General features: G+C 44.3%; 1 protein-coding gene across 1 annotated transcript; it reads right to left on the reverse strand.

Moving 5' to 3' along the window:
• Positions 1-1,529: 1,529 nt before the first annotated feature.
• Positions 1,530-11,438, reverse strand: LOC140213353 (putative nuclease HARBI1). The gene is made up of 5 exons (XM_072284602.1): positions 11,319-11,438; positions 10,540-10,642; positions 2,700-3,241; positions 2,485-2,626; positions 1,530-2,020 (listed from the first exon to the last, which is right to left on the reverse strand). Exons 1-5 carry the CDS (start codon positions 11,436-11,438, stop codon positions 1,530-1,532), a joined length of 1,398 nt encoding a protein of 465 aa, XP_072140703.1.
• Between the last annotated feature and the right edge of the window lie 15,175 nt (positions 11,439-26,613).

The raw sequence follows: 26,613 nt of genomic DNA on the forward strand, positions 1-26,613 counted from the left end.
GTGGCCGAAGAAGGCGCGCAAAGTGGTCGAGCATGGCTGTGCCGACTGTGTAGATAGGTTTCGGAGCATCGTCTCAGGCATAATGCAGCTGTTGGCTCCCGTGTCGATTTTGCAGTCAACCGCCGCTCCTGCGATCCTACTTCTGAAACCATGTAGACAGCCGAGCAGCAGGAAACGAAAGAGTGCTTTATTGCGAGAAGCATGTGTGTTTATACACAGGCAGACCAGGCTTGCGCATGCGTATCAAAATATTCTTGATGACGTAGCCACTGGTCACACCAAGCACCTGTTACTTGTGATGGTTACTGTGATATTTCAGGTGTCCTTACCTATGATAGCAATACAACCTAGTCCCCATTGTAGTAGAGCACAGTTTGCGACATACGTAACGGAGCCATCGATGTGGCCGCTATATTGACATTCACTGCCAGGCTGCTCTTGCAGTCGTTATATGAAATACCGTTGAAGTGCCAAGCATTTTCTCACTTGTTCCTTAAAAGCATGTCATGGCCGTTTTATATTGTGATCTTATTACGGCACTAGTCATTGAAAAGAAACTGTTTTGTGCTACAAACATGCCAACTACATAATAGACAAGACATCTTTCTTGCTGTTAAGTTGCTGGATGAAGATAAATGGTTGTCCGTGAGTTTAAAAAAAACATCATTATGCTCGTGTCATATTTATGCAATTTAACATCTGCCAACGGCCCATTGGTAGTGTACTGGGTCCCATGTAGTGAACATCACACGGCTATTTTGGCGTCATGAAGCCATGCTCTGTGTACTTGTCTGTCATTTGCTTTGATGAAAGATGGCATTGAAGATGGATCACATGGTTTTATTTACAATGCAGATTTAAATAAACGATTTTAAACAATAAAAGTGGCGCTTGAAATTAATATTTACAATTTGTGTTCCTTCAATTTCAGAACTCTATTTACATATGTACACTCTCCCAAGGGAGAAGAACGCGCTTGACATGCCAGGCGATAGTTTTCGGCATAACTTGGCCTTCTGTCAAGGAACTGTGCGGTGGCTGTGTGGCAAAACAGCGCAGGGCCTATAAGGTGCGTGAGAACAGTACACATGGTGGAGCGAGAAGTGTTGTGCTATGCAGTAGGCCGAATAGGAAGCGAGGAGACGAAGACCAGCCTCCCATGCACAGTGCAGATGGCGGTGACAGTGTCGGTGATGACAGAAGCAACAGCAGCAGCAGCAAATCATTTGGCGAACCGCAGCTGCCCAGAGAAGTGGCTACAACATTCTGCTGATGAACACAAAGTGTTCTATCCACAGGTACTAAATGAAAGGCTCTCATGTAGTGTCACAGTGGAATGATGCAATCATCTCCGGTAGTGACAGCTCACTGGCAGAGGGCACGTGAAAACACTGGTTATGATTGAGCAGATTCGATAAAAAACAGCACGCTATCCACTAATTGCACACATTTCTTCCCATTGGTTCCTGCTCTCTATTAGGTGTGTAGACGGCAGTAATAAACATCTGCCTGCAGTGTCAGGCACGTGTTTATTGCTGCTGTCGGTGCTGCTGTCGACGCAGCCGCCCTTGCACCCTTTGCAGGTAGTGCTGGTGCTGCTGCCGTGTCGTGCCAAATGAGCGAATAACATTATCCCGGGCAGCGCAGCCTCTCAGGTACATCATGCGTGCTGCCCTCACTCGGGGAACTTTCTGTGGGGAGGGGTTGCCACTTTCATCGTCACTGCTGCTGTTGCTGCTGTCATCACTAACATCATCCAACAACATGTCACCTTCATCAAGACACAAGTTGTGCAACACTGCACATGCTGCAACGATGTTGGCAGCGCGGTCTGGTTCGTAGTGGAGGGCGCGGTACCGCTGAAGGCAGCGAAAGCGGCTCTTCAGAAGCCCAATGCACCGCTCCACTACGGACCGCATGACAGCATGTGCAGTGTTGTACCTGCCTTCTGCAGTGTGTATGGCAGGGTGGCCTGTGACTGGGGTCAGGAGCCATGGTTCCAGGGGGTAGCCACTGTCACCTGCAGGATCATAAAACATGGTATGAAATCTGCACAAAGTTTAGTACGCGAAGCATGGGTCATGTAAAATGCACCTACTACAGAAAGGCTGCAATAAAGAAATATACAGGCCGAGCACCTGACGCAGCTGTGATCACAGATAACAATAGCTGGGACATAGTAGCATCCCTATTTGCAGCAAGGCAGCTCTTTGTGTAGTCTTCATTCGCAAATGACTGTCAGTGTAAAAAAGAATGTGACAACGCGTGCACTGTACACTTGCATTAAAAATGAGTTTAAAGTACAACGCAGGTGTTGTCACTTTGTTTCGTGCAGATACCATTGGAAAATTTCTACATCTCGCCTATACTTAATAACCGGACTATAACATAAGGGGTTCGGGCTTCAATATTTTCTTACGGCGCGAGCACGCTTTGCTGCATGCTGCCAGAATTGCAACTGTACAAAATTTTCCCGCTGCTCACCGAGGAGGTGTTCGCCGGCCTTGGCAATATGCCCTTCCAGGAACCGACGACGCAACCACGTAGTTCTCCAGACGTGGGCGTCGTGGTCTGACCCCGGTCGCAGAGCGTCGACGGCGAGGATCCGCATGCCTGCGTCGCAGATCTGACGAGAGCGCGCACAGCATAAGCCACGCGTTGCTATGACGCTCAAATTAGACAAAAATTAAGAAACTTACGAACATTGTGTTGAGGGCGCAGTAGCCTTTGCGGCACATGAATGCCGCCTTCTGCTCGCCCTTCGGTGCGATGATGGCTATAAGGCTGCCGTCCACGCATCCGATGACGCCGGGAATGGAGTCGCGTCGAAGGAACCCTTCCTTCACGGCCGCCTTCTCCTCCGACGTCCTCGGGAAATGGACCCACTTGTTGCGGGCCCCGGCGTGGACGATTTCCTCCGCCACGCGTCGCACACACTTGCTGACCGCAGGCTGGCTCACGCCGATCGTCTCCTCGCTCCCTACCGAGGCTTGAAAGCTGCCCGTTGCGAAGAATCGCAACGCGCACAACTCTTGCCGCTCCACCGACAGCGCTGAAGTTCTCACGCCTCCGAGTTCCTCCACCACTTCGTCGCATAGCCACCGCACAGTTTCTTTCTTCACGCGAAAGTGCCGCCGAAACTGATCGTCTGGCATGTCAAACGCATCCTCGGGCTCCCTCCTCCCGCGCCCGGGCTGACGAGCCGCCGCCGCCAAGCAATCACGAAGGCCGCCAGTTTTTTCTATTCCAAACGGAACGGGGCACTCACCGGTTATTCCACGAATTTGGCGGGTTTGTTCGGCATAATTTAGCATAATGAGTGCGTAAACGTCACTTTGACGTGGCAGTTTGTGAGCATTCCTGACGTCGCTTGACAGGCAGGAAAAATGGGCGCGGCCTAAAAAAAATTCGACCAATGAGCGAGCGGTGTCAGCCATTTTGGAATAGAAACAGAACGGAATAGTTTTACGTTATACCGACCCAGACACGGTTTTGTCGCGCTCGCTACTTGAGAAGTGCCGGCAGTGCGTTCCTGTTGCGTGCATCGTGCGAGCTCCTGGTAGCAGACGACATAGCGCTGCGCTCTTCCAACTCATTTACGCTTGCGATACTGTCTGTCGGCAGAGAATAAAAAAGAATTACATTAATAAATTACTTCTGCATTGCGTAAACGCCCGGTACCACACGTTTATACTTCAGAACTTGGCGTATAATATTTTACATTTATTTAGCAAGCAGAAACATTTTGCAATTTCTCGATTAGCTCGTCATATAATGACGTACACTTCAGAGGTGGCACCCTCTCATCTATTGGTCGCGTCCTCCCCTTCTTCCACCACCGGCTTGGGAGTGGCACATCTAGTGACGTAAGCGGCGAAGCGAACGGCTCGTATTCCGAACCGTTATAAGATTCGGCCCCTGGGGTGCTATTCTCGACACGCAAGGCGGCTGCAGTGCCGCCATTATCCGCCATGTTGACACTGATTGGTTGTGGAGAGCTCACGTGCTTTGAAATTTGTGCCGGGAAACGGAAGTTTTGCGAAATGTCATTTTGCGTTTTCATCAAGATGACGAAACGTGACGTGGAGCTGCAAAATTTATGGACTAATACACTCTTTTGGTCCTTGGCAGATATATAGTGATCTTAGCGCTTCAAAAAAATTGTGAGCGGTAGCGTGCAGAATCCAGTGCAATGCATCTGCAATTGCGCGAATATGTGGTGGCGATCCAAGATGTGCGCCATGCCAGCTTGCTGATTGGCTGAAGGAATATCTCGTGAGGGAGCGTCACAGGAAGGGCTGTTTCGTAAACGTCATTTTGAGGATGCATGACGTTGCGCTGGGCCGCCATTGCTGAGATTTTCCGCCATAATTTTTGCTGCGACGAGCCGCGCGAATTATGCTAATGAGCAGCCATATGCAAATCCACATTTTCCCCGTCGTTTGGTACCACGAAAATCTTTTGTAAATAACGCGTGCTCATAGTATTTGCATCGCTCTCGGGTGGTGTTGGCATTTGTTTTTGGGGCCACCACTTTTTAAAAGAACGCGTTTATACGAAATAATATTGGTTGAACATAGCAAACTTTCGGCACTGTTGTCCACTTTTCACTGCTGCATTTGTATTGTAATCAAGATTAATGCCTTTTCGCACAATCAAAAGTTATGACAATGGCCTCTTTCTAATTTATAAAAAGAAATGTACGCAAGGCGGCGCCTTGAAGTTTCCTCCCGCGGTGCGAGTAACCAGCGAAATGAACAAGAGATCGCAGCGCCGGCGCTTGCGTCGCGCTAGTGGATATCTCTGGCACACGCAACGCTATCGGTGATATTCGGCCGTTTCTCAGCCAGCCCAGTCGGGCTGAGTCACTTGCGTTTCCCGAGATAGCGATAACGTGGCCTAGAACGTGCGCGCATCACCACTGGTAGGTCGCGTATGTTGTCTCAAGCAAGAAAACAAGCGCGTTGGCGCCAACATGCGATGACTCATTCCATTTTCCGGGGACACGCATCCTAGCTATTGAAGCAGACGACGGCTTGTACGCAGCAGACGACGGAAGCGAGAAGCGTTTTCGACGGCATAATCATACGCTTTAAGATAGCTGCTTTATTTTCACTGCGGAGGAAAACTGTTTTGCTTTACTGATAACGCTACATTAAGTGCCTTCATTTCAGTTTCTTAGGCGAAACGTCAAGTTGACGTCACGTTACGTAAGCAAAACTGGGCCACCAGCGCCATTTTATTTGTGTCACGCCTACGTCACGCACCGAAGAAAATGGCGGAATGTCCAGAATAGCGCCCCTGCAGGCTTGGGAGACGGGACGACGACAGTTCGGCGAGGCTCAAATAAATCGCATGCTTCTTGCAAGGCGAGAGTCGGGAGCAGGCGCAGATACAGCAATTAGCTGCGATACTGTTGCGGCTGTTTCTGAATCAGAAGCTCTTTGAAGTCAATGTTTATAGCGCGCTGCGATCTGAAAGCGTGTTCGTTGTTTGATCTAGTACCACGGCCGTTGGATAAAAAAAAGCTATATTTACTTTCCGGACAGCGGGTGTGACGCAGGAAATTCGAAGATCTCTCACGTGTATGTTTGCAGCGTGTGCGCCACTTGCATCCTACGGTTCCCACAGCGCGTCGGATGCTCGAATGTAGAGTCATCGCGTGTCGGCGTCTGTCTTATCGCCGGCCGCGCTGCCACCGTGTCTACTTTTGGGGAACTCCACATGCGCGTAGTCACAGTGTTTGCGAGTGAACTTCGCATTCTTCTGCTCCCCGAAAGTGCTCATTTTGGATCGTGCGAATTGCTATGTCATCTAGTGTATGTTAAAAAGACGATGGCATTTGTACACCGGCGAAGAAATAAATCGTTATGAACTTGGGTGGTCATGAAGCTAGTCTAATGCTATGTTCAGACTACGTGCGCTACGTACGGATCGTTCGCACGAAACGTAAGCGTAAACGCAAAAAGCGAAACTACTTTGTTCACACTACTCCTGCATTTAGCGGAAAGTACGCAACAATCGCAACCAGCCTGGGCGTAAACGTTGGAGTAGCCGCTACTTTTACGACAGGAACAGATACGACTGTTACAACGCCGCCAATGCACGAAGCAGTTTCGGTTTGCATCTTCCGGTCACGGAGCTTCCGGCCTCCACATATTCCGCGTTTTCATCCGGTGACCGCCTTCCCAGCCATCCGGCGTTGCAACGCTGTTCCTTGCTGCTGCTGCCGACGCCATCCACGTTTTCCCGGGTTCGCGCCGACGGCGCGCGGTGTCCCTGAGTGCAGTGCGGTTTTCCGGTCTCATTGTGTTGTGTACATTGCCCGCGCCTAGTGATGATGCTAAGTGCGGAAGCTTCTTCGCTATGCAGCAATGAATAACTACTTGAAGAAGTGCGACAGAGGCCGATACTCTGTGACCAGCGCCTGAAAACTTTGGGCTTGAAGAGCCTCGACATTCGCGAACAGCCGCTTGCTGATCGGCGCCATGTTAAAAAATGCGAAACGCGGCTGTCCCAGAACAGTTATTGGCCAGTCGCAAAAAACGTATCTTATCGAAAGGCTCAATGTGAACGTAGGCGGTTGCTAGCTGCGTAAGCAGTCGTTCCAGCCGTTGCGTAAATTGCAATAAATACGCCACTTATAGCGGATGCGACTGTAGTCTGAACGCGGCATAACGCTGCAGTTTTTACAGAGCGAAAATGACTACGAAAGTGGGGCGGTCCCTGAGATAGGCGCTTGAAAGCGCCAGCTGTAGCGACAGCACGAGGAAGTGGCCCGCTGCGCACGCGCCAAGCATTTCGGAACGTACTGGCTTTCGAACGAGTGGAGCATGCGCGCGTTCGTGGCCTAATGGTTAGAGCACCGGGCTTGACGGCCGACGTTCAATGCCACCCCATCGGTCACACATTATTTTCTTTTTATTAAAACGAGGCGGAAGAAGAACCTACCTGCCGTAAAGTGACAGGAATGAGGTTGGAACGCTTCGAATTAAATTTTTGGAATGTCTTCATATGCGAGTCGTAAATATTGTATACTGGACTCAACTGCTACACAACAAAAACAACTACAGAAATCAACACAAATTACCCAATAAATTGTTTATTGGGAACACTCAACGGTAATATTCTTGCGCAAGTGTTGAGCGAACTCAATTGCTTTTGAAAATTTATTGAAGTCCGTTGCTTCAACAATTCCCCAACAATATATCAATGGTTAATCAACGGTCATTTTTGTACGGGATGCCTTCGAGGTCAAGTTGGCAATGTGCGCGTCCCATCTCAGGTCAGAAGTTAGAGTGATGCCTAAGTATTTATGCTGGTGAACGTTCGTTAGCATTGTGCCGTTAATAAAGTATGGAAACTCGTAAGGCTGTTTTTTTCGTGTTACCGTCATGCAAACTGATTTAGTTGTGTTTATCGTCATTTGCCATTTTTTGCACCATTCATTTAGTTGTTCTAGTGAGTTGCTAAGCGAAACATGATCTTCGTAGGTGTTAATTGTTTGGTAGAGGATGCAGTCATCAGCAAACAGTTTGATGCTACAGTCAATATTTCTGGTTATGTCGTTAATGAAAATTAAAAATAACAGTGGCCCCAACACGGATCCTTGGGGGACGCCTGATGTGACAGGCACTGTCGCAGATTCCACATGCTGAAATAGTATGAATTGTGTCCGGTTTGCTAAGAAATCTGTTACCCAGTCTAAAATTTCCCCATCCCCAATAAAACCTCGCAATTTTGTTAATAATTTACTGTGGCATACGCGATCAAATACTTTGGAAAGGTCTAATAATATTATATCAGTCTGGCTACAGTTATTGATGGTAAATGCGAGGTCATGCACAACTTCCGTAAGCTGCGTGACGGTTGACAATTCATGGCGGAATCCGTGCTGGTGTGGTGTTATTAAGTTGTGAGTGTCAAGAAAGTTTGTTAGGTGTTTAAGGATGACATCCTCGAGCATCTTGCAAGCGGTGCTAGTAAGAAATATTGGCCGATAGTTAGAGGGCAATGAGGTGTCTCCTGTTTTGTGTATTGGGATGATTTTCGCATTTTTCCAGTCGTCGGGTAAGGATGATTGTGATAGGGATTTTCGAAATATGAGGCCCAAGTATCGGCTGCACCACTCTGCGTATCTCTTTAGAAAATGGTTTGGAATGTCATCTGGTTCGCATGATTTTTTTAGGGTCAAGGGTGAGGATACCCGCTTCAGGATACCCGCGTTAAGGATACCCGCGTCAGATATGATTAAAGGATCGATGCGCGATGTTGAACTGCTACTCAAGTCTGACAGGTTACCGTCATCTTTTGTGAAGTTCGAGTGAAAATAGTTATTGTACGCATTAGCGTTGTTAGTTTTTTCCTCAGGAGACAAGTCCGATAACGTGTCTTTAGTAGGGCGGAAGTGGTTCCAGAATCGCTGAGGGCTGTTTGTCAGAAAGTTAGGCAGCGTTACATGAAAATAATGTTCCTTAGCTTCTTTGGCTGTCTGTCGAAAATGTGCTACTGCGCATGCTAGTTTGGTAGTTTTGGATGGGCATGATCCATGATTTTTAATGGAGTTACGTATCCTTTTTACATGACGTTTTGCGTGGATGACTTCCCGAGTTATCCATGGGCTTGTTCTTTGTGGTCGGTTGTTTTTTAACGGAACATAGTTAGTTACACAGTAGCAAACCATATTCTTCAAATGAAGCCAGGCTGTGTTCACATCGACTGACGGGTCGTAGGTTATTTCAGTGAAGGCTTAAAATTCGTGCGCAAGGTGGGTTAGTATGCTGGCGTCATCCGCCTTCTCGAAGTTGGGTACTATAGACGTACTACAACGCGTTCTTATCGAGCATTCCAGAGGCAACAAGCATAGCGGTACGTTGTGATCTGAAATGCCTTGAATAATTTCTGTCTGTGCTTGGTGCCCTGAAAAATGATCACTGATTAGTATAAGGTCAAGGATACTGTTTGCTGAACCTTGCTTACGCGAGGATTCTAGGATTATTTGGTGAAGATTAAATGATAATATTAGGTCAAACAGAATTTCTGAAGAAGATGATGTGTGATGCATAGTTACCCAGTCTACGTCTGGAAGGTTAAAGTCTCCCATAAGTATAATTCTACAGTTGTTAGCATATCGGTGTAGAAACTCATGAAGGGCAGAAATGCTCTCATCACCCGAAGAGGGGCTTCTATAGAAGCAACCCACACAAATAGTAGTATTGTTACAAAGAATCCTCCAAAACACGCTTTCAGCACCTGATACATCTGGCAGTAAAACAAATGGAAGGTTTTTCTTTAACACAAAAGCCACGCCACCCCCACGGGAACCCCGATCTTTTCGAATGACTGAATAATTCGGTGGAATGATTTCATGGTTTGAAACATCCGGTGAAAGCCACGTTTCCGTGATGGCGACTATATCAGGTTCGCGATCAGTTAACAGATTTTCGAAAAATTCTGTTTTGTTTAGTAAGCTTCTTGCATTCACATTTATGATTGTTGTCTTATCGAGCTCTTCTCCGCGTCATGGGCGGGCCGTTTGTTTTGCTTGATTCCGCTTCGTTTTCTTAAGGGGTGCTTTGTCATTGGTTTCGTCGTCCCAAACAAAGGCGCGACTGTTAATGTACAGTTTGTCGAAGGCGAGGGAGACGTCGTGTTTTTCGCGATTTTCTTTGGCACTGTTCCGCAGTTTCTTTCTAGTGTACCGTATTTTAGGAGAAAAATCTTCCCCAATGGCAAATTTCGAGCCTTTAAGTTTTAAACCTTTTTTCAATATTACCGATTTGTCGCGGGAATTTAGAAGTTTAAAAATTACCGGCCTAGTCTTTTTCGCTTGCGGTCTGCCTAACCGGTGTATGCGTTCTATCGTAACTGGGTCCAGCTCTAGGATATCTTGTATGATATCTCTGCTAACTATCTGCTCAAGACTGTCGCTCGTTTCTTCTTCCTATTCCGGTATGCCATAAACTATTAAGTCAGCTCTCCTGCTTCTGTTCTCAAGGTCATCGGTTTTTTGTTCCATTGTTTCTATTACGCGACTCATGCTGGAAATCTCGGTGTGACAAGATTGTACTTTGCTTTCTAGAAGTGCTATGGCATCTAATTTGGTCTCTATATCTGCAAGACGTTCTTCCTTTATTTCTTTGATATCAGCAGCAATTTCCTTCAGTTGCTTAACGATGTCCTTTAGTTCAGGGCCCGGGTTTGTTTCGACGTCTCCTGATAACAGTAGCAACTTCCACAGAAATACAGTCATATCAAACACCCCGTGACATAGCTGCGGGCACGGCAGCACTACCAAAAAACGGTCGCTAGAGCGGAAGCATCTTCCAAAAGGCCTTCTCACCGGCACAACGAAGATGAGAGGATTAGTGCACCGCATGCTAGTAGTGCCGCCGTGCCCACTACCGATGTAGTGCCCGTGCGGGATATATACGGTCCACTCTTGTGGTGGCGCTCGTAGTGGCTTATGCGCCGAACAGTCTGCGCACGTTGCCGTCTCAAGGTGACTTGGCCGATGATGGTCTGATGAGGTCAGCGTACCCCACACGTGGACGAGCGCTTCATTCACCGGTGGTGTGACAAAGGTTATCCCGGGATGGTCGATGCTGCTCTTGGTGCCATGAAAACACAGACCAAGGGCGAGCTGCACAACGAAGATGAGAAGATTAGGCACCGCATGCTAGTAGTACCGCCGTGCCCATATCAGTATTATATTTGAGGGCAACAATTACCTACATTGTCACATGCTCAGTTATTGCTTATGCTCATTTGCCTACACAAGCAATCGAAATCAGAGATAGCTTTTGCAACTGCATTTTCCATTCTAGATTTGTTACCTGAATATAGGGCACAGCAGCAATTCTTCTGTTGTAGTTCAACGCGTTCACGCCCAGTCTTTTGTTTAGAGCTTGAGAAAAAGCGGTGCAATTCGCTGCGGCTCAGCTACGTCGTGCTTTTAAGTGACGCATTCTCTCTTTTGACCCTTGTGGTCGTCTGATGCTCTCGCAGTTGCTTTTCCCGTTCTAGACTAGAGCCTTGATCGAGCTCTGTACGAAAAGCTACACAGGACGGTTTTTACTTTCTGCCTGCATCGTAAAGCGGCGCCGCGGCAATCGTCATGGGAGCCATGGATTAGGGGCCCCTCCAACAGTCCTCGGACTAGTCAATAACGATGTTTATATTTCTCTGCACAGAACTCGACTTTGTGCTCGGCTGCAGAACGCCACAGCCACTGAACCAAAGTGGCAGGTCAAAAACTGCCCCCCCCCCCACCCAACAAGAACTTGTTATAATTATTGAATTATCAGCATCGCACGTACCTTGCTAGCGCTGCGTGTTTTCGCTCGCTTGGCAATGCTGCTGAGGGTCTGCTTTGGTACTTGATCAGTTGAGTTCGGTTCCAAGTACCGCTTATAGCGGCCTCGCGTCTTCTGCGACATGCTGAGCGCGCAAACACTAGCAGAGAGCAGGCTGGGCCTGCGGCACGCTTATTACTGCTGCTGCAAATACTTGCGGGTAAACACAACTAAGAGCTAGCTTCACCTTCGGAATACCACAAAACTTAGTCGAAACCCCAAAAGGAGGCATGTACAAAACAAACCGCGCGGCCTACTATCCAAGCTTATGGAGCCATGCGTGAGCAATGGATATATATTGTGTTTTGTGAGATGGAAACGATTGGTGGTCGCCACCTGGCCGCTGCTTTTTTTTCCTTGCTGGTAAACATAAACTAGTTTCGCCGCCTGCCGTCAGCTGCAGAAAGCAGAGTTTCAGGGAAGGCTTCCGCGTGTTGCCCACTCCTGGGACAGGCGAATGCCCTCCTTGAAACGCTGCTTTCTGCGGCTGACGGCAGGCGGCGAAACAAGTTTATGCTTGCGCAGTCACGGTAGCAGCTTGCATTCTCATATGCGCAGTATATTTGCACTTTTTTCATAAAAACCAAACAAGCAAATGTGCGAAGTGTTATACTAAACGAATTCGATGCAAAATTGCGCTCGTTCTGCAAAATTTGAGCAAGAAGAGTGCAGGGGTGAGCACAAAACCTTTTTGAGAACACTCGCAGCGAAATATTCAGGACGCTGTACTTAGGCTGATGAGGCCACTTATTAGCGTTTCTCTCTCTTGCGCTCGTCCAGTATACCTGTGTTGAAACCAACAATCGGCATGTCGTATAAGCTCACGTCGACCCAACAGCCGGAATAGAAATCATGCCGTCGTCGTCACGCGATGGTCGTCCCCGTCGTCTTGCTGATGTCGTAATACGCACGCTCCTGTCAGACACAGAGCTATTCGTATTGCACAAATATGTACCTGGTAACGCTTTGCGTAATCCCAAACGAGCCCGCTGTATGCAAATGTTTCGCATAACATTGATTCCCACAGTGCGTGGGATGAACCAGCCCGATTCAGCACACTTGTGAATACCGAAATTATAAGTCATCCTTTATAGTTCTTTTACATGACTTTTGATCTGCGTTCTGTAGATTATACAATGTTGGCGGAAATCCCAGGAGTCAAGATACATGTGCAGGGGGCTCTAAACGCTTTCCACCACTTTTGCCGATCATCATAAGTTGCAGCACTCTAATACATACGTATAACTACAGCGCACACTCGTATAATCAATTCTTCCCAACACAAGTTCCATCATTAAAGAAATAGGGGGAGTCGGGACCGTCACCGCAGCACATGCATTGCTATATCTCGCTGTATAAACAGCTTCCTGAATGTCCACTTGTATAAGTCGTAGAACATATACCTCCCTATCACACATAAATATTCGCATGTTTTGTACAAACACTCAAGCATAAAGCACTATGCATTATTGTTCTTGGCTTGCAAGAATTATGCTTGGTTCATATTTTGAAATGTTAGTTGTTCGCTCTAGAATATTGAATATCTCTTAAATATTGAACCCTTATCAAAAAATAAGCAAGTTGTCAGTAGCGTTTCCTCGTAGTCGTGTCGTCTTTTCACCGTGTGTTCGTCCTTTTTAGCGCTACCATCAGTTTTAAAGAATCGCTCTAGAAGCTTGTGCATGACCATATATGGAAAAGTTACAGATTAACAACCGTCAAAACCCCGAAGCAAGACTAGCCCGTGCGCTATAACAACAACCGCGGGACTGAGAATTAAGCCAGTGTTTTTTCGGGAGGACAACGAACTAGAAGACCGCAATATGAATTAAGGAAATAAAAAAAATAAGAGAAAACACAGGAACAAGAAAGAAAGGAAGGGAAGCAGGAAGAAAAGATGTGTTTCAGGATGGTAACTGGGCGCATCCAACGCAGCGTAGGTCGACAGTCAATCGTGCTTCAAGCGCCGCACGCTTCACAATTAAAATATTTCGAGGATTCACGATCGAAACACCATGTAGCTTACCAAAAGTGAAATAATGCAGAAAAGAGCAAGCAAGTTGTGACTGCAAATGTGTGCCAAGCATAAAAGTTGCCTTCACTTTTGTGTCCAGCTGCATCAGTGTACACGTGCAGCGTCCTAAAAATTGTTCACTGCCAACTTTCAAAGGAGTAATTTCACGACGTGGCGATTCCACTTCCACAGAATAATTGCATTTTCCCTATTATTATTAGTTATTGTCGCTGTTGTCAATTGAGATAAACTTAAAAGTATAAGAAAGTCATGGGATATATACAATGCCATGTATACAGAGTGACCCGTTATGCAATATGATACGAATACCGAATTTAGAAAAAAAAATTTCATCTCGCTTTTGTTACACCCACTCACCTTGCCGTTTTAATCTATCTTGCATGTAATTCTCGGAAACTTCCCGTTCTTTGTGCAAAATTAACTTTTGACGCAGATGTAACGAAAGTCTGCATTAAAAAAGAAAGATTAAAAAGTGCAGCCAACATTTCCTAACCTTATTGCGGCATCATGGTGGCTCATTTAGTGGGGACACCTGTTTCACTTTATTTAGTACGCGTTTTGAATGAAAAGGCTCTATTGTGCGTCCCGCAAACAGCTACACTAGCACGAAAGCAGTGTGGCACTTTCGTATGTTCGCGCCTTAGATCACATGACATTGGGTAATGTCGTCAATACGACGTCACATCTCAAGCACGTGGTATAACGTTAACACGTGGATCTGACAAGTGCCTGCTCTGACTGCGTGACAGTTCGCTCTTGGTTCGCTCGTGCCTCTTAACTAGCCACTGCATCCTAGCTGTGTGACGATGTTTGCGTTTGCGCGGTATAAATTCGATGGCAAGACGGCTGTCGTTAAGCACTGCGCCATAAGTGATTTCAAGCCTAAGAACGTTGCCGATTTTGAGTCGACCAAATCGTACAGCGTTTGCTGGCCTGGAGACGACAACACAGACGGCGATTTCTATGAAGCGCGAATCCTGCATCTCACTGGTAAGTGACACGTCAAGCTCCATTCGTACCCTTTCGTGGTGTTGTCATGGATCGCAGAGCGGGCGTTGTGTATAGGCAGCGGCCGTAGTGACATAACTTAAGTCGGGAAGCAGCTTACCTAGACCTTTTCACACTATGTGTGTTACGCCTCGAAAGTGGCGGTAGGATTACCTGTATGTGCATTCACTTGGAGTCTTTCATTTTCAATATACGCTATCGCATAATGATTGCACCATGAGCATTTCATGTAGGCGTGCTTCAAAACGACTGTAGAGTCTCCAAAAGGCGGCGCCTTTCCTTGGATTGTAACGGCGTTGTCGTGCTTGCAGGAGCATTATGCAAGTAGGCCTTGTAGGCTATTTGTGCCTGCGTGTGTTTGGGTTGCATCCCACATCGTTATATTATCTGCAAAATCGATGGAGGAGATGCACGCCTACATGGAGAAGCGCCCCAGGAAGGTTTTGGTGGATTTGCCAAAAGGGCGAAAAAGGAGCAAAGAAAAGGTAATGCCTTGTTGATAATTGCATTTGCTGCATGCAAGGCAGAAGGCTAGAGCCCTTAATATTATGTGCTGAACTGCCTTACGTCTTGAAAAAGTAATGACAGTGATGTCCTTCCTGCACAGAAGTCAATGTGATTGCATCACACATACTACAGCGAAAAGAATGGTAAAAGAGTTTAGGAAAACCTGCAAGCATTCCGCGTGCTAATTAGTGATAGTGGAATAAGTCAGTAAGTGATGCACCACCCTTCACTTAAACCAAGCACTTTCCACCTTCATAACACTCTGTAGATGTACTGCAAGTCAGTTTCAAAAGCTTCACATCGCCTCTAAGAAAACAGTGTGCTGATAAGGCAAAAGCAGACAGTTGGGCAAGTTTGCATGGTGACAAAAGAAACAGCTAGAAGAGAAAAATGCGATGAAAGCGAGAGGGTGGAGTGCCCACTCTGAACTTATAACTGATTCAAAATCTTGAGACATCTGCGGGAGAAAGAACAGAATGCAAACACAATTTCATTCTTAATAATGTTTTAGTTGCTTTGGCAGCTAAGATTAGAACTTTTTTTATGGAAGGTCACAGTCCAAAGCCTTCACAGAATAATTTTACTATGTAAACTGCAAGCCTTTTTGTAATTGAAGCCTTATATATATAGGATTGTGCATGCATGACATACTCCATATTACCAAATAGTTTTCTAAATAGTAAAAAAGGTTTCATGTTTTAGGCCATGCAAGTTCTCCCACATCAGCTGCTGCATGCACAGGTATATCAAAAGCAAAAGGAGTTATGAAAATAATGATATTTAAGGCGCGCCACATGCATCTTAAAACAGTTGTGGTTGAATCTGTGCTGCAAGTTTCAGTAACATTAAAGTGCTTTAGCTACATGTGTATACATCATCATCATTAACCTACTTTAAGTCCACTGCAGGATGAAGGCCTCTCTCTCCGACCTCTAATTGCCCCTGTGCTGTGCTAATCGATTCCAACTTGTACCTGCGAATTTCTTAATTTCATTACCCCACCTAGTCGTTTGCCGTCCTCGACTGCGTTTCCCTTCTCTTGGCACCCATTCTGTAACCCTAATGGTCCACCGGTTATCTAACCTCTGCATTACATGCCCCACCCAGCTCCATTTTTTTCTCTTAATGTCAATTAAAATATTGGCTCTGCCCGTTTGCTCTCTGATCCACACTGCTGTTTTCCTGTCTCTTAACGCTAGACCAACAATTCTTTGTTCCATCGCTCTTTGTGCGGTCCTTAACTTGTTTTCGAGCTTCTTTGTCAGTATCCAGGTTTCTCCCCCATATGTTAGCACCAGTAGAATGCACTGACTGTACATCTTTCTCTTTAATGATAATGGTAAGCTTCCAGTAAGGATTTGAGTATGTCGGCCGTATACACTCTGACGCAAACTTATTCTTCTGTTAATTTCTTTCTCATGATTGGGGTCCCCTATGAGTCCTAGGTAAACATATTCCTTCGCGGACTCTACAGGCTGACTGGCGATACTGAAATCTTGTTCCCTTGCTAGGCTATTGATGATTATCTTTGTTTTCTGCACATTAATTTTCAACACCACTCTTGCAAACCCTCTGTTAAGGTCCTCAATCATTTGTTGTAACACGTCCCCAGTGTTGCTGAAAAGGACAATGTCATCTGCGAACCGAAGGTTGCCGAGATGTTTGCCGTTGATCCTTACTCCTAAGCCGTCCCAATTTACTAGCTTGAATACTTCTTCCAAGCATGCAATGAATATCATTGGAGAGACTGTGTCGCCTTTTTTGACCCCTTTCTTTATAGGTATCTTCCTACTCTTCTTGTGGAGATTTAGGGTAGCTGTGGAATCTTTGTAGATATTTTCCAAGATATTTCCGTAAGCCTTCTCTAATCCTTGATTAAGTAATGTGTCAAGTGCCTCTTCGTATTCTATGAAAGCCATGTAGAGAGACCGACTGTTCTCTGCAGATTTCTCGATTACCTGATTGATTACATGGATGTGATCAATTGTACAGGATCTCTTCCTGAAGCCAGTCGATTCCCTTGGTTGACTGAAGTCCAATGTTGCCCTTATTCTATTGGAGATTATTTTGGTAAATATTTTATATAATACTGGGAGTAAGCTAATGGGCCCGCAATTTTCCAATTCTTCAACGTCTCCTTTTTGTGGATTAGTAGAATGTTGGCATTCTTCCAGTTCTCTGGGACCCTTGAAGTTGTGAGACATTTCGTATAAAGGGGCACACACTTTTCAAGCATGTCTCCTCCATTTTGATTAAATGAACTGTTATTCCATATTCTAATGCCACTTTTTCCCCGTTTCATGTCTTGAAAGGCCCTTCTAACTTCCTTGCAAGGTGTAGAAGGAGCCTCGTAACCTGTTCATTACTACTTTTGATGGAGATATCCTGGCTGCTCTGGGTATTGTGTAGGGCAGTATAGAATTGTTCCACTGCAGTTACTATATCTTCGATATTGCTGATGATATTACCCTGCTTATCTTTCATTGCATACATCTTGGCTTGTCCTATGCCGAGTTTTCTTCTTACTGATTTCAAGCTGAGTCCATTTATTCCTGCTTCAGCCTTTCTTACGTTATAATTCGAATATGCTTTATTTTCTCCTTGTTGATCAGTCTTGACAATTCCACAAATTCTATCTGATCTCTTGAGTTTAACTGTTTCATTCTTTGTCGTTCTTTTATTAGGTCCTTCATTGCTTGGGAGAGCTTACCTACTGATTGCTTTGGTGCGTTGCCTCCCACTTCAATTGCTGCTTCTGAAGCAAGCCTAGTTACGGTCTCATTCGTTACCAATATGTCATCTACATCTCGCTGTTCTAAGGCTGTGCTGTAAAAATAGGTGTAGCTGGGCTGGCGACGTAATGCGTAGGGCAGATACCCGGTGGACCATCAGAGTTGCAGAATGGGTGCCAAAGGAAGGGAAGCACATTTGAGAACGGCAGAAAGTTACCTGGGGGATGACATGCGGTAAGTTGCAAGTTGAATTTGGAATCGGCTAATGCAAAACTATCACGCTCCGCTCTTAAAAGCGAAGTTTAGGCATCCTCAAAGTTCTTTATTTACACAATACTGCGAACCTTGCTTTTGGTCCTGGCTGAGAGGGATGAAAATATAATCAAAATCAATACAAAGAAAGGCAAACATCATTAGAACAAACATAAAACCAAGTTTGTACAATATATCATATACATTATGTAAAATATATATGAAGTGCCTTTTCGAAGTTATCACCCAATAGCATGCTCGCTCTGTTTATTCCAAATCTCCCGGTAGCTCTCAATGATTGGCAGAAATTATTTCGTGTCGTGCCCATTTTGGCAGTCGTTGCGAGCAATCGGGTTCATGGACTACAACTTTGCTATCTGCCACACACAGTTTAAATAAAATTCTTGTATTGTAATAGAAACACGTGTTGTATGTCAATTGGTTAGTTATTATTGGTGTTATGAGTGTGCCGTTGAAATCCCAAATCGTCATCATAATAATATGAGCACCTTTAACGAGCATGCAGCAGAAATATGGAATGCAAATTCTAGCTTTCTTCTGTTTGTGAGTGTAACAACATCTGCGCCACATCTACAAAAATATCATTTCAGCTTTGTTTTTATTGCTTTTCACATTGGGTTGATTATTGTATATAACTTTCTTTGTGTTTTACTTTTATTCTGCAGTATGTAGGTAAATAAAGTCATGTGCTGCATTACACTTAACTGTTACATTCTGTGCAGAAAGTGGTGTGCGTTCATTTTGCCAGGGAATCTATTGTGCTTTATTGAGCTGCAGGTGGAGCAGTCCCAAAAGAAAGTTAAGGATTCAAGTACGCCAGAGGTCGGAGCTGCAGCTGGCGGACGAAGTCCTGCAGGACGACGAGTTTGACTTCGTCCCGAGGAGTGCTTATGCACCTTTACAGCTGCACCTTACAGCTGTGCAAAATGAGCTGGACAGCTTGCGCGCCCAGTTCACTGAAAATGCTCAAGTAGTCTCCTCGGCGCAGCAGGTTCCTGAGGATCAAGGCAGTGCCTTGCCAAGAGGCACTTGCATATGTGCCGAGGAGCACTACAAGGAGCTGAATGAAGAAGTGCGGCAGCTTCGTGCAAGGAACCTGGAGCTGCAAAAGACACTCTGTTACAAGCTTTTTCAATGTAGTGAGTGTTTTCATTTCTTGAATTTTGGATCATTACTGTACTGTTGGGAAATTCGCACGCCAAGTATGAAGTTGATCCCATAAAAATGTTTAGGGCCCCATGTGACATACAGTGTACACAAATGCAGGATATTTCATATTTCTGGTTTAGTTGAGGCTATTGGTTTATGTCTGTGTTGCCTGGTTCACTTCAGTTATATTTTCCCTGTATTATTGTTTTTCATGCTTTACTGGTTGCAGCTGTCTGGTGGCATATCATCTTGAAGGTCAGTCTGCCATGTGCTCAGGGCCGAGTGTATTACAAAAGGCCTATCGACTAGGCCACTTCACTTGGTAAAGACTGGTGTTGGGTGCGAGTAGAATGGGCAGCTCAGGATGGCAGACATTGCTTAGGAATGAATATTTACGTCTGGAGTTTTGTAGCAGTACATGACATTGCACCAACATTACTGCTTTCAAGACTGGAATATGTTTTAAAGTGGAAAACAATGCATTTTAGGTGGAAATTAGTCATGACAGACTCTGCCATTGGTAGTTTCGCACTCACTTGATTTTTCAATGAAATATTCTTTCCATTGTGACATTCCTGAAAAAAACTTAAAAAAAGGCAAGCTTGAGCAATTTGGAGCACTTTCATTGTGCATAGTGTGACCTGGGGGGAGATATTCTGTAAGTGTCCACCTATTGGACACGTCAATTTTTTGTGCTGCTGAAGTTCTGATAGGCCAGGGGTCGCCTGTCTCCTTCTGATGCATAGCCCAGCCCAGCCAATCAGAACTTCAACAGCAGACAAAACGGACATGTCCGCTAAGTGGACAGAGAATAACCCCCCCCCCCCCCCCTCAGCAGTACCGTCAAACCTCTATGTGGACCTAGTGCTTACTCCTAAGGGTAAGTTGGAACGCAGGAATTGTAATTGATATTCGGGACAGTCCTGCAAATTCTAGAAGTCTTTGTCAACCTAGCATTGTTACTGCCATCTGATCATGCTAATGCAGCAAGAAGCACTGAAGCAATGTTTGGAATTTTGGTTAAGTGGAAACGCGTACGAAATGCTCGAGATCCTTTTGCTATGTGATCAACAAAAGTCGGACAAGAGCTCTTATCCATTCTTGAGGCATCGTCTCCAGCCTGAGACATCTGTTGTTTGAATGCTATTAATCACTAGTGGAAGTTTATGTATGTGGCTTCAATATGCATAGGAACAGAAAAATCATTTTTCTCGGTAACCACTGCTCCAAGTTTGACTAGGTTTACTGCATTTAATAAGAAAGGTTTTTCTAGGGACTGCAGCAAGGGTATTTTTATTAGGCCATCAATTTTTCACATGAATTGTTAAAAATTGCAGAAATTCAGTAAATGAGAATATGAAGCTTACAACTTTGTAACTCGACAACAAAAAAACAATTTCACAATTCTGTAAATTTCACCTTATGACATAAATGGGACAAAGTTGATGTATTACTTGCCTTTAATTTATGGGTTGGACTTTTGCAGAACCCCTGTAAACATTTAACCAATTCATATAGGCTGTAAAATCTTAATAAATTTGTCTGATTTAGACGGCTTTAATGGATGAAGTTGACAGAACTGTGATGTCTGCTTTTGGTGCTGAGTTATGGATTTGTAAAGTTCGTGCTTCTGTTGTTGGAAATATTTGTCACATTATATTTCTAAATCAAAATTTCTTAATCATTAGAATTTAACTCTCTTAAGTGCAGCGAATTTTATTAGAATTGGCCGAGCAGACGTTTCATGAAAACGTATTTGCATTTTGCATTATTTCAATAAAGAACTTGGTGTTGGCCACAAGTTAAGGTTTCTGCTTACGACTTAATCTTTCTGTGAACCTCTCTTGTTTAGAGTGCTAGATAGATGAACAATACAGAGCACAATGGTAAAGCCATATGCCTTCTACAAAGAAGCTAAATGCAGCAAATTTGTGGTATAGCTGTGAAATTTGGTGCATCTGCTATGCACATGTTGCGCCAGCCACGCTCTGTACACAGAAGTCGAGCTTGTTGGCATTTGCAGAGATCATTGCCTTTTCAAGGCTAACTTGTTTCATTGTTTGTTCCTCAAGTGAAAATCTGGATGAAAGGAAAAGTACAAATTGTTTTCTTCAGTTTTCTTGGTGTCTCATGAACTTGGTGTTGGCCACAAGTTCAAGTTTCAGCTTACGACTTAATCTTTCTGTGAACCTCTCTTGTTTAGAGTGCTAGATAGATGAACAATACAGAGCACAATGGTAAAGCCATATGCCTTCTACAAAGAAGCTAAATGCAGCAAATTTGTGGTATAGCTGTGAAATTTGGTGCATCTGCTATGCACATGTTGCGCCAGCCACGCTCTGTACACAGAAGTCGAGCTTGTTGGCATTTGCAGAGATCATTGCCTTTTCAAGGCTAACTTGTTTCATTGTTTGTTCCTCAAGTGAAAATCTGGATGAAAGGAAAAGTACAAATTGTTTTCTTCAGTTTTCTTGGTGTCTCATGAACTAGGTGTTGGCCACAAGTTCAAGTTTCAGCTTACGACTTAATCTTTCTGTGAACCTCTTGTTTAGAGTGCTAGATAGATGAACAATACAGAGCACAATGGTAAAGCCATATGCCTTCTACAAAGAAGCTAAATGCAGCAAATTTGTGGTATAGCTGTGAAATTTGGTGCATCTGCTATGCACATGTTGCGCCAGCCACGCTCTGTACACAGAAGTCGAGCTTGTTGGCATTTGCAGAGATCATTGCCTTTTCAAGGCTAACTTGTTTCATTGTTTGTTCCTCAAGTGAAAATCTGGATGAAAGGAAAAGTACAAATTGTTTTCTTCAGTTTTCTTGGTGTCTCATAAAGGCAATTGCAAGTGGTTGTGAAAATATATCAACTAAAGCTGGTGCCTTTGCAGAGAAAAAGCATGCAGATGAACTGCAATAAATAAGTGCCTCAGTTAAGAATGTACTTTTCACAGCATTGCACTTACACCAAAAAGGCACTGTAGGGGCAAACTTATTTGAATTATGAAGTATTAATATTTTCTGGCCAGAAACTCTACCTCCATAAAACAAACTATGCTAAAAGAAAAAGTGAAATTGTTTTGAGCTTTAATGCTCATTGCTACAAATGCTATAAATGTTTCTGTTACCACCACTTCAGTATAAGAATTTCTAATGTGTTTTGACACTGTTGTGCAAGCACATTTAGTGTTATTAGAGATTATTGCTCTGCAGATAATCTGTTATTTCCTTGACTCATATCAACTCTGCTTAAACAAAGAAACATAAGGGATCAACTGTGCTTCCCAAACGCAAAAGTTGCAGCAGGAGAAATGTTTGTGTTCATTGCTAGCATTGGCGAAACGACAAGCAGGAACAGCTGGCAGCATCTGTTGCTATTTTGTCTTAGTTTTCTACTCCATTCTCTGTTTTTGACTTGTGCTTTCTTGTCAATGGGCTAATTAAACATTATATGTCTTTGTGGGGTACATACTATTTCATGTAGAAGTTATCATTTGTCATTTACTGGTGCCAGTGATGATAAGTTATGACATTCAGGTGCTGGTAAATTGTTGACAGGTCAGATGCGTCCTTCAAAAACCCTTCAGAAAGCAGAGTTGTCTATGCCACATCGTTCGATGTGTCAGTACCTGTCACCCCTTGTACTAATGATGGCTGCATTAGTACAACCTCAGTGCGCTTACTTGAAAAAGAATTAGCCTTTTTAAGTCGGTCACGATAGATGCGATAACTTGACTTTTCATGCTCTGTGATTAGTGATGCTATTATTGTGCATGCTCTGCTGGCCTTGCTGGGACTACGCCATTTCCAATAAAGCTCAGTTGATAGTCCAGCCGTTGTGGTGTGAACCTCTCTTCTTGTCCTTTGTGTTTTGGGACTGTTTTTTTCCTTCAACTAAGATCCAGCTGCATGGTTTAGCTGTACTGTACAAAATATAAATATCAGGAATATATTCCACATAAACAGTAGTGATGAAGCTATGGCTGAAAATGCAACATTCTCTTGTGTGAAAAGAAAACTACAGTGCAGTACATATTCTTTTTACATTTATACCTGTAATGGTGCTAGCTGTTTCTGAAATAAGTTTGGCAGCATATGCCACGTCATGTTACAGCTTAGCACAACAGCAGCACCATTGCCAAACCTGAAGGAAACTGTTGGCAGTGTGAAACACTGATGCACTTGTGCATTGATGTTTTGCATGCTTGATGATGTTTGTAAGATGTGTTTGCTTATTTAAAGCGCAGCAATTTCCCTTTCTATGGACTATTTCACTTTTGCAAGTCAAACAATAATTGATCATGGCGGAAGCATCTAATAATCTTGTAATTAGAAACATCTCTGAGATACACCAAGAAAGAGCTTGAAATTTCCCATATTCAGTGCCTAACTTTCCCAGCTAAGAAAGTGAATATAGTAGAGGTAGCTTAGTGTCAATAGGCAATTAAAAGCCACCAAGAAATTCTGTGATATGTTTAATATCAGGTGAGTAGAGAAACTAAGGAAGATAAGCAACCATCAGCTAAATGGCAGGTGTGTGTAGTCGTTCAATATAAGTGCAGTAATTATGCGAATATTTTTATTCCTCAGAATCTGCAACTGTCCAAAAGGATGCTGCTGCTGCTGTTGCTTCAGAATCGGCGATTCCTCAGAACTACGATGCTGCAGCATCAAATTTTAACAGCTTCGAAGAGTTGGGTAAGGAATATTTATATGTTAAATGATTTGTTTCTACTTGATCTGTCTTCTGGTGTATGTGGCATTGTCAACATATTTGTTAGGGCAAGTTTGACCAACAGTTTGAGCTTGTAGAAGGGAATTGCAAGGTGTTTATCAAGATTTATTGGTGGCTTAGGTTCATACTGGGAAGCAAAGGATAAGGGGTACTAAGATAAATATTCACATTCATTCATTTCTCCTAGAAAGCTGGAATTCAAATTCTTTATGCGTTTTGTAGGTTTTGCACTCACTTAAGTTCACTAGTGCTGAGATATGGGCTTATTGGTATGTCATCATGAAGTTTTCTTGGTGTAGCGCAATTAGTACATGATTGTAGAGGAAGAACAAGACTGACCGTTTGTGGGTTCTTTTCGTTATTTGTGCACTAGTTGCACTACACCAAAAAAGCACTCATTCAACTGCTAGCTTTTTGAAAAAAGGTTCTAAACAGCTTTCATGTACGTTATATGCTTCCAGTAGCATATTCATGTGTATGAGGTGCTAGCGATATTACAATCCATGCTTCCATGAACTGGTATTGTGTTTGGCTTAGCTTTACTATGTTTGCTTATCTAAGCACTGTTACAGAGATGCTTGTGCATAAAGCAGTTGGCATATGGCTCTTGAATTAATAACTCAATTGTTAACCCGTATGAAATAAAGAAGCCACTGCTTGCATGGTTCATGGGAACTAATTTTTTCTGGGATGTAATTGAGATAATTTTCATGTCCTTTGCCTGTATTTTACAGAGCTCTCACACTCAGTAGTGGTAAATCTGCTGCATCCTTCTGTCACAGGTGCTGGCGAGTAGGTGTTTTCACTGCCAGCCTTCTAAAAAAATAAGTAAATAGCACTGGAAGCAGCTGATTTGATAGAGATCATAATGTGACTGAGTCATGCATTCATTCTTCTGAAGATGCAGCCACCACAGCAATCTCTTCACTATTTAAATCTGCTTGAATGAGTGAGACAGTCATTAGAGTATGCATCAAACTTTTGTTGTACATGCAGGCTGTGGAGTGAAAGGAGATGAAAATTTCTGGCACGTTTACAGCCTGGTGGAATTTTTTAAAGCCTTAAAGGAGTATACTCACACAAAAATTTTCTATCCTGTTTTTTCTGGTGCAATAAGTAGCTAATGACCCAGTAATCACGGCACGAAACATCATTCGCTTCAGAGCGCGACAGGCAATTATTTGGAGTCTTGTCTGCAGTGACCAGTCCAATTTTTGGTTTCAGAGAGCTGCAAGATAGGACAAACAAGGAATGTAAAAACAGGTGGTCACGTGATCCCAAAAAACTGTGACGTGCTCGCGGGCATGCGAGATTCGTGATGCTAGTTGGTCTGCTACGCCTGCACACGCTTTGCGATGTGCTCGCCATCATTGTTGTTCTCATTTTCATTGTCCAGCGATGACTATTTCCTGGTTGCGTGAGTCGTCGCCGTATTAGACGTGGTCAACCACTTTTGATTGGCTCCACTACAAAACAGCGACTCGGAAAGTGTGGCTAGCGACAGCTATCATTATGCATACGCACTGCTACAAGAAGTATGAAGCATTCGTCGAGGGCACTTTGGGAATGAAGCATATTCCGGAGCACGAGACAAGACAGGATAAAAGTTGGCACAGCACCAGGCTTGGGAACATAGTCTTGGGAGAAGATCATCGAACAGCTTTGGTTTTGTTTATACGAGGCATGTTCGAAATGAAACGAGCAAATCTGGCTGCTCTTCAGTGGGGTACATTCCAAGCGTCTAGTGGCACGCACAAACTCTGACCACTTCTGCCACTTATCACATAAATGGTATAGAGAACGAGCAAGCCAGGTGAGCTGGCGACCGCTGGCAAACGGCATATAGGCCTAGCTCGCTGACTGTAGGATCAGAGGCCGAGGGCCCTTGCGACCCCTCCGCAGCTTGTAATAAAGCACCTATATTCGTCAACAGAATCAATGCCTGCACATTTATGTCGCTCATAAGTGACAATACTAGTAGTTTTCCCGATGCCATTGGTAGCGATGGGAAAACACGCTGGCCAGGCGAGCCGCTTCACAGAGACGATTGCTGTGAGGGCTGCGCTGACTGCTTGCGAGTCAAAATCACTGCAGTGATTTTCTATATTGCGCATCATTTTATAACATGCACACTTCCAAAGTCACTTTACTGCACGAGTTACTTTGTGTGGGAAAGAAATTTTAGCTGATTTTTGTGCCTTTGTCAGCGGCGACAGATGTCAGTGTCGTGACCAGGGAAAAAAAAGACACTGGGATGTTCTGAGCGGCGAGAAACTTGCTCGCTGGAGCCGTCGCGATGACATCGCAAACTCGTAACGTAGCATTTACTCGGTTGTTTACGATCCTTCCTAGATGTCGATGTCGCGAGGTGCTGCGTTTTGCAATTGGCTGCGCACACATACTGTAAAATTGATTTTAAATATGTTCTGAGCTGTGTTCGCCGTTGATATTTTGCAGACGATGTGTGTGAGCCCACATAAATGAACCTTGAACGTTAACCCGACTTCGAAATTTTGTGTCGGTACTCCTTTAATGTCTGAGGCTGCTTAGGTCACTCAAAATATGTGATAAATTTGTGGTTATTCTGCAGAGTCTGTGCAAACATTGGCGCTATTACCATTGGAAGATATAGGTAAGAAATGGTGTGCTACTGATAATGTTGTGAAGCAAAAACATTGTTCAATTTTATATCTTGTGTAGAACCTAGCTCAGTGCAGAAGATTTAACAGCTTTGTCTTCCTCGTGCGAATAGGAAACACATGTTAGTCATCATCGTCATGATCAGCTTATTCAGGTTGTACACCTGGACCACCTTTCGTACTG

The sequence above is a fragment of the Dermacentor andersoni genome, chromosome 9 (genome assembly GCF_023375885.2).
Source record: "Dermacentor andersoni chromosome 9, qqDerAnde1_hic_scaffold, whole genome shotgun sequence".
Taxonomy (NCBI): Eukaryota; Metazoa; Arthropoda; class Arachnida; order Ixodida; family Ixodidae; genus Dermacentor; species Dermacentor andersoni.